This window comes from Rhinolophus ferrumequinum, chromosome 17 (assembly GCF_004115265.2).
Source record: "Rhinolophus ferrumequinum isolate MPI-CBG mRhiFer1 chromosome 17, mRhiFer1_v1.p, whole genome shotgun sequence".
In the NCBI taxonomy this organism is placed as follows: Eukaryota; Metazoa; Chordata; class Mammalia; order Chiroptera; family Rhinolophidae; genus Rhinolophus; species Rhinolophus ferrumequinum.
In genome coordinates, this window is record NC_046300.1 from 62,706,679 (window position 1) to 62,724,283 (window position 17,605).

General features: G+C 42.6%; 1 protein-coding gene across 2 annotated transcripts in view; it reads right to left on the reverse strand.

Moving 5' to 3' along the window:
- Positions 1-17,605, reverse strand: part of EOGT (EGF domain specific O-linked N-acetylglucosamine transferase) — a 33,006-nt gene extending 15,401 nt beyond the window's left edge. The window contains exons 1-9 of one of the 2 annotated variants that reach the window (XM_033133223.1): positions 17,531-17,605; positions 15,909-15,964; positions 13,449-13,678; positions 12,253-12,353; positions 11,535-11,643; positions 9,234-9,328; positions 8,787-8,891; positions 4,420-4,526; positions 1,542-1,645 (exon numbers count right to left, since the gene is read on the reverse strand). In XM_033133223.1, coding sequence (XP_032989114.1) covers positions 1,542-1,645; positions 4,420-4,526; positions 8,787-8,891; positions 9,234-9,328; positions 11,535-11,643; positions 12,253-12,353; positions 13,449-13,664 — 837 coding nt within the window. In that variant the 5' untranslated portion in view covers positions 13,665-13,678; positions 15,909-15,964; positions 17,531-17,605. Of the gene's footprint in view, positions 1-1,541; positions 1,646-4,419; positions 4,527-8,786; positions 8,892-9,233; positions 9,329-11,534; positions 11,644-12,252; positions 12,354-13,448; positions 13,679-15,908; positions 15,965-17,212; positions 17,335-17,530 lie in introns of those variants that run through there. The other variant, XM_033133224.1, reaches the window with a different exon arrangement.

Here is a 17,605-nt window from a genome sequence, read left to right on the forward strand (position 1 = left end):
CAGATGACCGCCTAGCCATGCTTGCTGGGAACGAAGACCGATGTGTCAACTGAGTTTCCAGGTGACACTGCTTATGATTTAAAAAGATGTTTGATAGGTAAATCTTCCCTGGACTGGGAAAGGGTGCAATGACCTTTGTAACTGGCCAAATCTCTTGTGGGATCCTGGGGGCTTTGCCAATGCAGTTTTCCCAGGAGATACTGGGACATGAGACCCCTGTACCTGCCCCAGGTGGATCCCATCTCCATGCATTTGACTGTGCTGTGTGGGCTGCTACCGTGTTTCCCTGAAAATAAGACCTGGTCTCATATTAAATTTTGCCCCAAAAGACGCATTAGGGCGTATTTTCAGGGGATGTCTTTGTTTTTCATGTACAACAATCTACATTTATACAAATGCCGTCATGTCATCTTCTTCTGGAACATCGTCATAATGTACTAAATGTGTCCATCTGGCTGATGATCTTAACTGGGGCTTATTTTCGGGGAAGGTCTTATTTTTGGGGAAACACCATAGAAGGACTCCTTCCAAAAGAAATGCCTGATGCTGCCCTGCCAGCACGCTGTGGTTCCCCTGCAACACTGTTCTAAATAGACTCAGGCCAGGATGGGGATGCCCAAGAGCGCCCCGCCCTGGAGAGCTGGAGTGCTGCTTTGAACCCTAGATGACTTCTTGGTGGGTGTTCCAACTTCCCAGCTTAGGCAGCCTCTCTCATGGACACTATACACCACATGTTCTCCTGATCCATTGTCTCTGTCATCGTTAACTCTCATAGCACATGTGCTGTGTGTGTCAGGCATTGTGACTGTTCCTACACTATAGGGTTTAATCTCAAAATGACACTGAGGCAGATACTGTAATTATTCCATTTCACAGTTGAGTGCGTTGGGGAAACTCTTCAGGGGATACCTTGACAGGTAGAGGGGCCAGTATGGAAAGCAGGGAGAAGGCAGGAATAAAAAGGAAAAGAAGACCACACTAACAGCAAATAAGCAAACAGCAGGTGTAGTATTTAGGTGCTCGCCTCAGCCCCACCCTAGGTAGGAGCTCAGACACACAGCACAGCTGCCATGGGGCACTGCAGGGAAGCTGCAGGCGAGCAACGGCAGACCTGGACTGGTGATTACAAGAGGCCAAACCCGAAGCAAGGCAAGCTCTCCCCTGTGCATCATGCAGGGGCTCACAGAGGTCAACGGAAGGTCAAGCCGTCACACGGCAGTCTCAGAGGAACACTGAGGAAGGCTTTTGGTGTTTGGAGCTCTACCGGCCCAAAGGGGGACAGAAATATTCCGCTGCCTCACTCTGACATGTGAAGAACAAAGGTATATAGCTATCTAAGTGTCTGCCCATACACATAGGTACATGTAAATACATAGTCACACATTCCCAAGTATTTGCATATGTATGGGTATACATGTGTACATGTGTGTATCTAAATATGTGTCTTAGAAAATTCCATTTTGCCACATCAGAGTCCCAGATTTACTGAGTGAGGCAAAGACAGAACTGAGAACTGAAGCCGAGGGCACACACTTACTCACCGTGTCCCACATCACGATGTACACATCTGTACTGAATGAATTGTTAACATGCTGAGTAATGTAAAGATTGATAAAGTCACAGAAGTGGTGGTACATGTTAACACCTAGTATTGGAAAAAAGAAATCAACATTAATTAACCCCAAAGAACACATGGTCGTACAATTTTTAATATACCCAATCTATTTACAGTGAGATGGACTTTTAGCTAAAATAAATGGGAAAAAAAGTTTTCCCAAACATGAAATAATCCATACTCAGTTAGTCCTCAATTTACAGGTTGATTGGGTTAAAATATTCACTTTAAAATTGGTTATTTAGAAATCAGGAATGCATTTTCCCATATACACTAAGTCACAAATAATCATTAAGTTCCCAGAAAAAAATAAATAACAGAAGCCTATTTAGCCAAAGTTCAGTAGAACTATAGTACCATGAAGGTTCATTGTTATTTTTTTGCAATTATTTATTTTAAAATATGAATTAGGCAACACCTGTCCATCATAAGTGTTGAGAATGACAGGAACTATTAACTTTGTGGTATTTTTCATTCCTGCCTCTATTTTTTCTATTTAATCACTACTTACAACATTGCTTCTTGGGAAGATATTAGCCAGCTATTATTTAAAAGGGCTGAATGTCTTAGGTTCTAACTGAAAGACCATGAACTTTGGAATCAGAAGAATAGTGTTGAAGCCCAGCTCAGCCAGTCATGAGCTCAGACAGTTCACAAAGTCCCTAAGCTTCTCTCCCAGAAACAGGAAGTCATTATACTTAGGTGCCAGCTTTGTTAGGAGAAATGCAAAGATTATCTAAAACGACCCAGCCCTGTGCCTGGCACATAGTGAAACCTGAATGAAGACTAGCTGGGTCCTGCTGGGTCAGACAGGAGAGGGGAGCACGAGTGCTGTTATTAGTTAAGTGCCTCAGTCCGTCATTAAAAAAAAACCAAACACATTCTCCATCTCTCTCCTTCTCACTTAGGTGTGCAGCACCCAATACTCAGCCTGGAAATGTGCAAATCTAAGCAGATAAAATTTCAGGAACTGACATTTAAAACATGCACCTTCGAGAAGGGAAAACGTTGATTAAAAGAAACCCAGTGACTCTTAAAAGCAAAAATTATAAAATATTCTGTCTTCATTCCCACAGTGAGTAACAACATTGTGTGCCAGAAAATAAGAGTTAAAAAAACCCCAGTTCTTTTGAGGCTGGTATCTTAGATGAATGTTTGGAGGGGGCTCCTTTTTTCACCCAGAGAAATCATGACATATTTTCAAATAAACAAGAAAAAGAAAGTTTTATTCAAACACACCCCCTTTCCCCAGGTGGCACAAGGCAGACACTAGCTTTCTCATGGATCATTCACCAGGTTCATAACAGTTATTGAAGAATGCAGCATGCACAGAAGAGCACTTTGGGCTATAAGGATTTATAAATGAGGGCGAAAACGTGGCTCCGTCCCTACGAAATGTGTCCCCTCATGAGTCTTGTTCTACAGAGTGAACATTCTCTCAAGGTAAGAGTTAATATGGAAAGGAAAACTGGAGGACAGCATAAGTTAGAAGAAAAAAGTAAGTTACGATTGTAGGAAAGAATGGTCCCTGTCTACCCCAGTCTGTTGTACCTACTTTACATACTTTATTGCATAAGTATCTACATAAATTTCACACTTCACATATACTCAACTTTTTTATAGGCAGATCACAGTGTTTTCTTGGCTCCTTTTTAATTTGCATATTTTAAAAATGAGTCATGACCTTGAACATAGCATTTTTAATTGCTCTTGTTTCAAAAACTTAAACTTGTCTGATTTCTGAACCTAATACTTTGTAATATAAGAATTATGACTACAGAAGGCAGAGCACATTAAAAATAAGATCAAGACCGGCCCGGTGGCTCAGGTGGTTGGAGCTCCATGCTCCTAACGCCGAAGGCTGCCGGTTTGATTCCCACATGGGCCAGTGGGCTCTCACCCACAAGGCTGCCTGTTCGTTTCCTCAACTCCCGCAAAGGATGGTGGGCTGTGCCCCCTGCAACTAATGACAGCAACTGAACCTGGAGCTGAGCTGAGCCCTCCACAACTAAGATTGAAAGGACAACAACTTGACTTGGAAAAAGTCCTGGAAGTACACATTGTTCCCCAATAAAGTCCTGTTCCCTTTCCCCAATAAAATCTTTAAAAAAAATCTGATCAAGAAATTATTGTGATTCGGAAATATTCACGACAGAGGGCTCACTATCTTTCACTGTAGGCCCAGCCTCTTGTGAATTTTGACACAGTGTGGCATAGTAATCTTCATCTCTCGGAGAACGATTCGTGCTTCTCCTCTCCAGGAGAAACTAGTCGCAAAGTTAAAATTGTGTTTGCAAGTTGAGTTAGATGCTATGGGCATCAATGGGGAAATCATTGTAATTTCCACTTTGTTTCCTACGAATATCCCGCAGAGCTAACCGCCAGAGGAATTGTACGCTAGCTTCAGTCATGGAAACAGTATCAGAAAGTTTGCCAGAAGATGTCATGGCATTCCTTCCCCACCCACAGTATACACAAGGCTTTAACTTTGAAAAGATTTCTAATGAAGCACAGTCTAAATCAAATTGTTAGAGAAAGGACACCAGGTAAACCTAGTTACAAAAGGTATACATGCACCTTCTCTCTCCTTCTGATTATTTTGATACAAACGTGCAGGTTTCTTCTAAAATACCAAAGGTGTTAAATAATGGGAAATTCAAACCAGTTCACTTCTTCAGAGAAGAAAGCAGACAACAAATCCACTGTTCAACGCCTTACTGTTTTCCAAAAAGTCACAGGAAATAGCTACATACATATATCAAAAAAGGAACAAAGCCTCATCAACTAATAACATAATTTCTCACCTGCATCCAATTTCATGAAGTAGGTTGGTTTTTCAATAACAATGTGACATTTAGCATCTTCTATAGGTCTGAAGTTGAGCTGAGTATAGCTTTGGAGCTCAGCAAACCTGGAATTATGAATTGGGAGATGCTTTCAAAGATACTCCTGAGCCTCCTACTGCAACATTGCAACTTAAGATCTGTTCATTAGGGTGACTGTATTTCCAGAATATTTCTTAGGAAGACACGTGGAACTTCTCAAACTTACTGACACTAACGTAACTTGACACCGATTTTGATATTGAGACAAGAAACAAAAATGATTTTAAATTTCAGTGCAAGATACGCTGGTAGCTTTCCAGACAAAAAAGAAATCTGCACACTGAGTTGACTAAATAATCTACCAGTAAAGTGGGAAGATTCAAAAAGCTTTTCTCTAGTCTGACCAGGCTCAGAAGTCACCCTGACCTAGAGGAGCTCTTGTGATGGACTTCCTGGATTCTGAGAAAGACGGCATTCCAAGAGCTAGCAAGTGTCTCAGAAAGACAGCAGACAGCTAGGCTTCCCAGAAGAAAGGGAAGTCTTTTTCTTGGAAAACATCTTTGGAAGCCACATGGCACAGGTTTCTTCCACATAAAAGAAGACAATCACAAGCATGTGACAAGAGATATTTAGAATTAACCTAAAGATCATTTGTAACGCTTCATCTTTGAAACTACATCTGATGTAAAACAAATATCAAACAGATCCTTCTAAAATACACACAATGCTGAATTATTGTGGTTTCAAAAATATGTCCACAAATTCTTTGGTACTTCTCCCTTCAAGAGGTGGAGATTAATTCCCTCCCCTGAAGGTGGGCTGGACTTAGTGACGCACTTCTAATGAACAGAATATGTCAGAAGTGATGGTATGTCACTTCTGAAATCAGGGTATACAAAGACTAAGACCTCCATCTTAGGGCATTCTCTCTCTCTCTCTCTCTCTCTCTCTCACCACATGCTCTTAGGGAAGCTGGCAGCCATATTGTGAGTAGGACTAGGGAGAGGCCCATGTGGCATAGAAATGATGCCTCCCGCCAATAGCCAGAGAGAAACTGAAACTTATGTAAAGATTAATTAACAGAAACCTCATTTAAATTGGAGTTGCGAGGGCCTGTAAGGGGAACTCTCATGCACTATTACTCCTTGTCAATTACCCCAAACAGGAAGATATGTCTTCTACAGGAAGATGTTTTGCTACTCTATTACTCCAACAGTAAGAAGGAGAATATTCTCACTTAGGAACTCAGTCAACCAATGAACCCACTCAACCCACCTCAGCCAATGAAAAGCCACTACGCTTCACATACCCAGTTTCTTCCAATAAACTCTTTATTTACAATAGCCCTCTAAACTTCCCCTTTCCTCTATAAAAGAATGTTCCTCTCTTTTGTCCTCTAGACTTGGGAATGGTTCATCGTTAGACTGCATGTCCTTGATTGCAATTCTTTGTTGTTTCCAAATAAAACCATTTTGCTGGAGAAACACTGAGCCATTTGTTTGAGGTCAACAATTACAACATAAGTGAGCTCAGAAGCAGATTCTCCAGGCCCAGTTGAAGCAAGAGATGGCTACAGCCCTTGTCAACAACTGACCTATACTCTGTGGGAGACCTGAGTCAGAACCACCCAGTTCAGTCGCCTCCAAATCCTGACCATCAGGAACTTTGTGAGATAATGAATGTTTGTTGTCCTAAGCTGCTAAATTTCTTACACAGCAATAGATAATGAATACACATATACTCTAGGGTATATGAGGTCTGACAATTTGCGAACTCATTCTAGAAAAAGTACTACATACCTCATTGCTGAATATCACTAAGGTCACCTTTGAAATACTTCCCTTGGGAAGATATGCACCCACATCAGCGCCTAGTCCACCCTTCAAAGCAATTTTGGAACTCTTTTTCTGGAATGGCCATCAGAGCTATTATTGAATTACCCTTGAAGTCCTGAATGGCATTAAAATGTCTCCCTTTCAATATTTCCTTTATCTTCAGGTAAAGAAAGAAGTCGTTGGGGGCCAGATCAGGTGAGTAGGGAGGGTGTTCCAACAGTTATTTGTTTACTGGCTAAAAACTCCCTCACAGACAGTGCCGTGTGAGCTGGTGCATTGTCGTGATGCAAGAGCCATGAATTGGTGGCGAAAAGTTCAGGTTGTCTAAGTTTTTCACGCAGCCTTTTCAGCACTTCCAAATAATAAACTTGGTTAACTGTTTGTCTGGTTGGGAAAAATTCATAATGAATAATCTCTCTGATATCAAAAAAGTTTAGCAACATCATTGCAAAAAGTTCACTAACTTATTTATCAGACCTCATATTTTGGAGTAATTTGTTACACAGCAGTAAATAACTAATACAAATGTATCCTAGGGATCTACTATGTGGAATCAGACATCAAAATGTACTACGAATTAAAATGTCTACTAAACTACAGGAACTCCTACTAGAAAACTGTTAAGTCAAGGAAGACACTACATTGTAGACTGTACAATGTCATACGATTGTAGGGTAGATTATTATCCTGAAGGATGTACTTAGCATACTTTCATACTTTTCTATATGACCTCAAAAATTACTATTATATAAGAGTATCCCATGTGACTTGTGGTATTGTGATTTATAATATACACATTCGATCTTCATGCCCATTTCTGGCACAGAGTTCCTAGAACCCTTGGGATTTCGTAAGTGATAAGAGCCACAAAGGTCTTTTGTTATGTTAATGTGGTAGCTTTTGGACCACCCTTTAGTTGGGGGGATGGTTACCAGAAAAACCAACTATATGATTAGAGGTTTGGAACTTTCACTCCCATGCCCTGACCTATGAAGAGGAGAAAAGGGCTAGAGGTCAAATCAGTCAGCAGTCACCGATGATTTAATCAACAATGCCCATGTAATGAAGCCTCCACAAAAAAACTAAAAGGCGAGCTTCCTGGTTGGGAAACTCTTAGAGATTTGGGGAGAGTGGCATGGCTGGAGAGGTCATGGAAGCTCGGCACCCTTTCCCCAGACCTTGCCCTATGTATCTGGCTATTCCTGAGCTACATTCTTTTATAATCAACCAGTCATCTAACCAGTAAAATGTTTCCCAAAGTTCTGTAAGCTGCTCTAGCAAACTAAACCCAAGAAGGGGGTCATTAGAACCTCCAATCTATAGCTGATTGGTCAGAAGCACAAGTGACAACCGACCGGGGTCTGAAGTGGGGGGAGGGGCAGTCTTGTGGGACTGAGCCCTTAACCTGTGGGACCTGATACTACCTTCAGGTACACAGTATCAGAATTGAGTTGAACTGTAGGACAGCCAGGTGGTTTCAGAGACTTGCTTGGGTCTATGTAAAACGCCCCCCCACCCCCCTCACACACACACATTTTAGAACTGGGGGCTCAGAACTTTATACTATCAAGGGGTAGCATGAGAGTTTCTTTGGGATGTTGGAACAGTTCAGTATCTTGATTCTGGTAGTGGTTACATGCACCTAGGCATGTGATGTAAATTTCACAGGACTATACATCCCCCCAATAATGAGAGCATATAAGCACTGATGAACTCCAAATGTGTTTACTTATTAATATTGTATCAATGTCAGTTTCATGGTTTTTATCATTGTGCTATGGTTATGTATAACGTCATCAATAGAGGAAGCGGGGGTAAGGGCATAATGGAAACTCCTTGTACTATTTTTAAACTTTTATGAGTCTACAATTATTTTAAAATAAAAAGCCTTTAAATTGCTGTAATTCCTTAATTTCTAGAGATGATAAATTTCTTGACAGACCATAGAACTAGTTTAATATTTAAAATGTTTCCAATCAAAACGTATTCTCCAATTTATATCAAGTTCAAAAAGCTGATCAATGGTGCTGAAAGTCAGGATAGGGTCTACCTTTGGGGAGAAGCATGGGGGTTGTGACTGGGAGAGTCTGGGGTGCTGATGATGGCCTCTTTTTGACCTGGGTAGGAATTACACAAGTAGGTTCCCTCTTTCATACTTCTCTATATGCTTGTTATATACTTCAGTAAATGTTTATTTCTTTAAAAATGTATTCCCAAAAACAAGGGCAGCAAGTATGAGGAGTTAATAAAAATTCATTTTTGAATTGATTTTTTTTCTTTCATTAGTAAACAGTAATTACTACATCATACTTCCTAATATTTTAAAAACATGTATTTGATTCTGATACAACTGACAGAATCACTCTATAGCCATCACTCCCCAAAAGTTCATGCCAAATTATCTACAAATGAAGTAACATTTTCCATTTGAAAGTCCCCACCAAAATCTGCAAGTGCCAAAAATAAAAGCAAATATTTTAGAAACATATTGAAGAAAAAAAAAAGTCTCACCAAGACTGCAGAGGGCTCTTACGCTGACCTTCAGACATCAATGTACGAATGTCAAGTTTACAGTGTCCTCCAATTTCACCAGTCTGGAAAAAATCTTCCTTAAACCTAGTGGACAACAAAAAATTAAATTGAGTTGAGAAAATTTTTTTCATGACTCAAACACATGGGTTGTAACCAAGGTGGTTTACCAATTTCTAAAATAAGTTTTTCATCAGAATTTATCTCTTTATAATAGAATATTTCAAATGTATACAAAAGTAGCAGAATGGCATAGGAAGCTGATGGATCCATAATCCAGCTTCACAATGATCAACTCAGGGCCCGTCTGCGTCTTCCTTCCGCACCCACCTCCCACCTCCTCGCCATGTTATGATGAAGCAAGGCCTATCCCTGGGTCTGAAAATATTTCAGAATTCCCATTAGATTTTCACATCAACCACTTAATACCTGTCATGGTTTCTCCTGACGTTTCTTAAATCAAGATAGAGATTGGCTGCTCTGCAGTACTGAAGATAACGGGAACATACCAGACTTGAGTCATTCTGAAATAAAATGAGAAAAAAGAAAAAAATAACTCCAAGTGCTCACATTTTGAGGACACACCCAGACTTGCTAGACATGTTGTCAGCAAATGTACCTTCAAGTTGAAACCACACAACACGATGAAGAAAGCTTCCCAAAGACTACTTCTTTTTAAGGAATTTTCCCTTCACAGCAGACTTTGGCCAAGCATACTTTTTCCAATTTTCACACTTTTAGGTGACTATGAAGAACCCCCAAATGTTATATTTATATTACCTCAGATTTTAAAGACAAGGGCTGTATGTGTGGCTCAGTCCTCAAAAAACAACAAAAAAAAAGGCACTCAGAACCACCTCTACCCCAACAACTATGTGAAAAAGCATTTTTCAAAGATACGCCAAATGAAACAAGGAAGAATAGCACACATGAGGCATTAAAATGCAAGGCTGAAAGGGCAGTTTGCCTATTTGGATAAGAGGTACTCTCTGCAAACTGCAAAACTTGTGGGAATCCCCGTCTCAACAGCAGTATGAGGGCACCGTTGTCTAAATCACTGAAATAAACACATTTAAGAGTTGTCTGCCAGAGTCTGTTTCTGTTTCTACCAATCTGGTTTGTGCTGAAAGAGGGATGGTTTCAAAAACTTTCATCCGCCCTGGATTTTACTTACAGATTTGAATGCCATCTCGTTGTTTCTCCCGTAATCCCCAATGACACCAGGCCTTATTCTTGGCCAGCATGGAACTGTGGAATCCAGTTGGTAAGGACCATACGCTGATAGCACGAAACATACCGAGGTAGCTCTTGACCCAGAAAGCATTCTACACACTGCCTTGGTGGAGGTGTGCCTGGTGCAGTGTGGCTCTTCCCTTGCCTTTGCCGCATGAACAGCTGGACTCCAGCCAGCCAGAGGATTCACCACGGAACACAGTGTCTGTTTGAGGCACCCGCTCAGTGCCAGAATGCCACACTTCCTTGCAAGAACCGCTTCAAGTTCTATTATGTGACATCCTCCAAAAGTGCTACAGAGCATATATTCAGTTGTGTAATGCAGGTGCATTTTAAAATATATATATATTTTTAATTTCCTGGATTGCCTGGAGATAATGGAGACCCTTAAGATGTCAGACTCAGCCAGGGTTCAAGAACATTGGGAGATAACAGACCTTAGTCATAAGTGCTTACGACTCCCTGGACCTTTAAAAACTAACACAGCCCTTTGCTGGGGGCCAGGCCCTGCAGGGAGCATGTTTATATGCAGACTCTCATTTCATCCTTCCCACAAGCTATGAAACAGCTACGGCTTAAAAGCAGAAGAAACTGAAACACAGGTTGGGTGCCCTGTCCAAAAATCAGGATTTGAACCCAGCTCTTCTACTGACTATCCCAAGTGTCTTGACAATGTGTTTGTCTCACCAACTTAGTGCAGTGTCGCATGGCTGACAGCAAACAGAAAAAAGATCTGTGTTTTAATTCTAGACGTATAATTCTGTGTCACAACTGTGTGGTCTTGAAGAAGCTGCTTAACTTCTGAGGACCCCGTATTCCTCTCCGGTCAAGTGTCATCAGGAATACCCGCCCTGCCTATCTGCCACGCTTGTGAGACGTGAACTAGCTTACACAGCGAACAGCTTTTGCAAACAGCAAAGTCCTAAACAAGCACAGAGCAGTATGGTGGGGTGTATCACCTGTCCCAAACTACTGGCAAGGGAATTTGGAAAGATGCAATTTATCAATGTATTGATAAATTCTTTAGCACATTCTGGGGGAAAATAGTAAACCTAGTGATGTTTTAACAGCCTCAGATACGGCCATGTGATATACAGAGGATGCCAAAAAAACGTATACACATTTTAAGAAAGGAAAACTATTAAAATTGTAATAATATATACCAATAACAAAAGATGAATACAAGTCATGTTTGACTTCTTCAATTACAAGAGGTGCTCAGAGTGGTTACCATCAGCGTCCAGACACTTCTGATTACAGCAAACTAACGGCTTGAGCAACGTCGATCAAAGTGTCTACTTGTATACATTTTGTTGGCACCCCCGGTATGTGTGAAAATGAGAACATGGCTTCCAGATGAAATAAAAGCCGAAGCCATAAATATGAGAAGGAGGGAGTCGGTTCACAGAGCCATCTATCTTGTTTTTACATTACGATCTAAACATTATAAGTATCTTAGAATAAACATGCTTGTTTATTAAGAGGCTAAACCCCCACCGGTTCCTCAGGCTGGCAGAGTATATGTAGTTCCTCCAGCCGCTCTCCAACGTATCCAAAGTCAGCTTGTTTCCAGAATATGTCCTGGGCTGATTCCAGGGTATCCGTCCTATGTGCAAACAAAGAGATTCCGTGATATTTTTCTTTTAACTTTCCTGAACCTTGAATTTTCTTTCTCAAAGTTAAATTGCTAGAAATTTATCATTAATTTTTTTAAGTAAACTATCATACTTTTCCTAAAATTATCCCATGTTACATGAAGTTACCAAAATAAGTTATTTGCAGACTTAGTCCCTTATAATAAAAATACACAACAGAAATGTATGAAGTTAGAGTCATCTGGAACTAAACAGAATGAACTGCTAATTACTGTATTTTCCTTACTCCACTAACCTTGCATGTATTGGAAATACTAATTATACTTACCTTTCCCCTCCAGAATCAAGAAGAAACCATCAATTTACCTTCTAAGTGTTTGTTGGGGGAAAAATATTTTCTGTGATCTATATATACTGTTTCCTCCCTCTAGCAGAGGAAATGACACATAGTCTGCTGGTGGGGGTGGGATTAGTCAAGTTGAATCCATGACTGTGTAAACAAATGATATCTAAAGGAATTACTATCTAAAAGCAAAAGAGCCTACTAGGAATTGGGGCATCAGCATATACTGCACAGAAAGAGGACTTAAAGGGGGGAGTTATTTCGTCTGGAAACTTACCATCCCATGTCAACATAGGTGCAAACAGGGTACCCAAACCTGAATTCTGGTTTGCAGGATTGCTCATAACCCCAGCAGCACTTTAGATTTTCTAAGTGTTTCTACAACATAAAACATGTACATTTAGACTGGTCGCCCTTCTTCTGACGTTTAGGGATTTTTCCATGAAGAAAACAAAGCTTTATTAGAAATTTCACTTTTATGTTTTACAATACAAATCCATGTAATAAAAATAAATAGAGTAAATTCTAACAGTAGTCTTAAGATTCTTACTAACAATTACCTTAATCACCCCCAACCCCACCACCATATCTGTCCCCGAACCAAAAGTCTAGGCTTTATCTAGACTACAAAAGACCACCTGAATTGGGACTTCTGGAAGTAGCTTAATGAAACTACCTTTCTCAGTGAGCAAACTGACTAGAAAATCAGTCTCAAAAGAGTAATATAAAATGGAATTTCTGTCACCCAAAGCATCACAGCTAAATTAAATGGATAAGCAACTTGATTCATCAATCAAGATCAGCAGAGACCACACAAGACACGGAGATCTCCACAGTCCCTGGGGGCACAGCAGCTGCTGTCGGCCAGGGAGCTTAGAAAGCTCTGCTTCGGGGCCCAGGAGCAATGCTGGGCGGTTCCCAGGTTCCCACGCCTGTCTGAACCAGCTTCCTGTGCAGGCACCATGGGAAAGGAAGCGCCTCACAGCTTGCTTTGATCTCTAAAGCCTCGTGAGAAGTCTTAATGGGCTCCAATTTGAGCCTTTCCAACAACTAAAACAGAGGGAAAGCCACAGTAACAGTCTTAATTATGCGGAGACAGAGGCAGAGGTGTTATTATCGAAATTAAGTGCTAAGAGACCCTCTTCGGTGCAGTTAAAGAAGAGATGTGAGATTCTTTAGTTACTTTTAACTAGATATTCTTTTCTGCATAAAATCTACTTGATTTATTTATAGAGTATATAAATAGTATTGGATGCCAATTTTACTAGTGATTGAGATTTTATTTTACTTGTGAGTGGGACATAATTTTAAACAAAGGTTAGTCACTTAGAAGCATTAGATGAAATACAATGATTGACTCAAACTTATAGTTGAAAGATAGAATTCTACCTGCAAGCTCAAGTTACAAAGCGGAACTCATAAGCTAACCTAAATTGCATACTTTTAAAAATAAATAAGAGAAGAAATACTTACTTTATAAGGACAATGTGAGTCTTTCTTACAGACGGTGGCAATCTGCCTATTGTTGTGCAGAAAGCAGGGGATGTGCTCTTCTGGCAAGCGGAGGCTGCCATAGTCAAACAGAGGTCCGCCCGGAAGGGGAACGCCATCTGCCTTGGGAGAAGCCTCTTCTTGGCTGCTCAGTAGGACATCATGAAGCAATGCTCCAAAGACAAACAGCATTAACATAGCAACCTCCACACCTAGAGATCAAATGGAAACACATGTTGGTTAAGACATAGCCTGTAAAAATAAAAGGAGTCAAGGGCTAAGCATAATTACAACAAACTTTGCTACATTTCCGAGTAATGTTCCTTTACTCAACAAATATTTACTGTGCACCTGTTATGTGCCAGGCACTGTGTTAGGAGTTGTTAGAGTAAAAATTATTAACTTCCACTGCTGAAAGTCTTTTTATAAGTAAGGTTTTATCGAGTCAAAAATGCTAGCCAAACAGAAAACCAATTTGGGGCATGGAGTTTAACCCACCAGCAGCATGGCGAGGTAGGAAAGACAGCATGTCCATGCCCCAGAGTTTTGTAAGCATTTCTATACATCGAGTAGAGGGAAACGGGAAGAAAGAGATGGTCTGAAAGAATTTACATGCGCTTAGGCAAAGGGAGGTGAAGCGGGGCCAGCTCTGGGACAGCAGGGTCCTTCCCACAAGGAATGTCCCCTGCTGTGGGGTGGCTGTGGGCAGCAGTCCCCAGAGCCCAGTGTAAACAAGCGGGGCTCCTGGAGTAGGATGGTGCCTGGCTAAAATCATCTGCGGAAATAACCACCTGGAAATGAATCCAAAATCCCAACAGGCAAAAGAGGAATGTGAGAAGTCTTTTGTCAGCTGGCCCACAGCCATTAGCAGACCAATAGTTCCGCCTCAGAGCTAAGTACACAAGGGTGATAAGACCAAGAAAGACTCCTGCTCTCATGGAGCTTGTAACCTAGTGCAAAAGACATAAAGGAAATAGTCAAATAAGCAGACACTTCAGAGAGGATGACAAGGATTGTGAGTCAAATAAACCAGGTGCTGGCAAACTTTTTTCTGTAAAGCGCCAGGTAGTGAATATTTTTGTCTCTGCAGACCATAGAGTCTTTATGACAACTCAATAGTGCCTTTGTCAGGAAAGCAGCCATAGGCTCTGCTAAAGGACTTGGGGTGGCTGTGTTCGAATAAAATTTCATTTACCAAAATGGGAGGAAGGCCTTGACATGACCCAGTTTGCTGATACCTGAAATAAAGGTAATAGGATAGACAACATAGCATGATGGCTAAGAACATGGACTTTAAAACTAGACCAACTAGGTCTGAATCCAGCTAGAGCTTCCTAGGCTGTATGACCTTGAGCAAGTTATTCAACCTTCCTATGCCTCAGCTTTTCCACCTGTAAAATGGAAATTATAATAAACCTTCCTCCTAGGGCTGTTGTGAGTTAAATATTGGTAAAGTGTTTAGATGTACCTGGCACATTAAATGCTATGGAAGTGTTTATTAAATAAATGTTTAAAGCCATGTTGGATGGGGTGGGGAGTGCTAAATAAGATTCGAGCTGAGGCCTGAATGATGAGGAGCAGGGGAAACATGCCAGGGAGACAGAGAAAAAGTGCAGTGGCTCTGGGCAAGTGTGCATCTGCTGAATAAAAACTAATAATCACAATCAGTATGTGAGTATATACTATGTGCCAGGTACTCTTCTAAGTACCAAAGATGCAGCAATGAACATGCAGTCAAGAACTGAACTCCTTGCCCTTGTGAAACTTATATTCTGATGGGTATAATAACAATCTATGATACCAATAGCTGAGACTTGAAAAACTCCAGAACTGAAATCCAGGCAGTCTGCCTCAGAGACCGGACCCTTAAACCCTCACTGTCCTGCTTTAAATTGTGAAAAGAGACACTGGTCATGGACCTGACTGTATTTCGGCTATATAGCATAGACAATAATCATGCTATTCTTGGTTCATTTTAGTGGTATCTTTTTTCTATTAAAAAAAAAAAAAGATGCTCTTTCCACAAGGTGATAGAGCCAGCTTACACATTAGCTGCTCCCCAGCAAGGTCTGCTGTCACTGGGCCATACTGGAAAACCCAGCTTTCAAAAGCAGTCTTCACTATGGGCAAAAATGGTGGGGCTTTCAGACTGCTATGTTCCATCAGGCCTCAAGTTTCAAAGCCAACAGAGCATAACTGGACAGTGGGGACACTGAGAAGAAATCCTTTTCCGTCTGGAGTGGTAAACATAGTGGTTTTGTTTGTTTGTTTGTTTGTTTGTTTGTTTTGTTTTGTTTTAGGTGTATCTAAAGAGTATATTGTTATCTGTTGTAAAGGTGAGCTGAATTTTTGGTTCGGACTTTTACCAGTGCGTAGATAGCAATTTTACAAAATTAAAAATACATGTTCATAGTCACAGTGACTTATAATGAAAACATTTACCTCTTTAATCCTCAGAACGACCCAGAAGCTGTCGTGCTGTTTCAGGTATATAAAACCTGTCAGAAATGAAATACATTACCTTAAAAAGATGCTAAAGTAGACTTTACCACCCAGGTGATATTCTGAATTAAAGGAAATACTAAGAGACAAAATAATTTAGTGAGCTAAGCACTGAGCAGAAGGCCTGGATGGTGGTGCTCTTTGCCTTGATGGATGCCATAGCTAACAGCAAAGTTACAGGGACCACCTCAACACAGTAACTGAGACCAGATTCGCAAGGTGGGCAGGGAGGAGATGGCCATCTTTATGCAGACATCAGCTGGGACAGTCGGATAAAACATTCCTGGGAGCAAACGATTTGCTGGGTTCTCACCACAGTGCTCGTCCTCACCGAATCACACTGCTGCCTGAGCCTCCCGGTTCAACGGGCAGGACACAGGCCGTCCTACTTCTTGACTCGCCCTTCCCAGTAACAAAGTCATTGTTATGACCCAGTCCGGCCCCGTGGTTATCCAAGTCCATTGTCCTGGACTGAGCTCTGCCAGCACACCTAAACCCACTGAGGCCTGGAGAAGGAGTAAGGCTGAGGTCATGGGAAAAACCTAGACTCAGATCAGAAACCTGGTTTTTGCAGAGGGCACGCACCCACTTGCATAAGCTAGCAGAGGGTGGCTGCTGGTGCATGAAAACACACCCTCAGGGCCTGGCAGAAAGCCTTTCTGTGCTGAGTCCTGTTGCAAGGCCTCCCAGGGAAGGGTGGAGGTACTTCTCCAGCAGATGGGAGCTTTAGCAGCTGAGCTACTTTTTCCTTCAGCACAAAGCAGCTGGCTCCCTCCACTTCTGGATCCCTTGACTGGATTTCCAGAGGTCTAAAAGCGGGCAGGAGGAAAGGGGAAAGCCCGAAAGATGATTGATGAGAGGGGAAACGCAGAGGCTGACAGGGACCACAGTGGCTGGGATGCGGCAATACTCTGTGACAGAGATGGGAAAGTTGAAAGAAGGCGTTGGACAAATGAAAAGCTAAACTCGTCTGCGCCTCACAATGACTCGTAAACTGCTCGCCCCCACTGTGCCAGAAGCCTGGCGGTCGGTACAAGGCGGGGGGTGAGAAGGAGTTTGGCCGCTTGGGATGCCCAGGTGGAGGCCCGCCAGCTTCCCGCTGTAACTGCAGGTGGGGAACCAGGGCTGCGGAGTCAGCTGAGCAAGCCCTTGCACGGCCGCGATGCCGCGCTGGGGTCCTCCACCCGGGACAGCTCCGGGGGCTGCTCGGGGGCCCGCCCACCACCCTACAGCGCACCCCTCACCCCTACGCCTCTGGCCCGCGTTGCGCCTCGAGGGGTCCAGGGGAGCGCCTCCGCCCCGGCCGGGGAAAGCGGGTCAGCGCGGGGCGGCCCAGGAACCCCGCATCCTGCCCGCTCCAGGCGCGGCGAAGAGGCCGAGCGCCGGGGGCCGGGAGGGCCGGCGCGGGCCCGCTGGCGAGGGGAGGGAGGCGGCGGCCCGCCGGGGAGCCGCGCGGGGAACCGGCAGGAGCGCGCACAGCGCACGCGGGCGAAGAGGCGCGCGCAGCCCGGCGGCCGGGGAAGGGCGCGGGAAGCCTCCGCACCTCCCGGGGCGACTCTCACCTGGAGCCGGGAAGTCAGGGCCACGGAGGAGGAGGAGACGGGCTCTGCTCGGGGGAGGGAGTCGTCATAACCGGC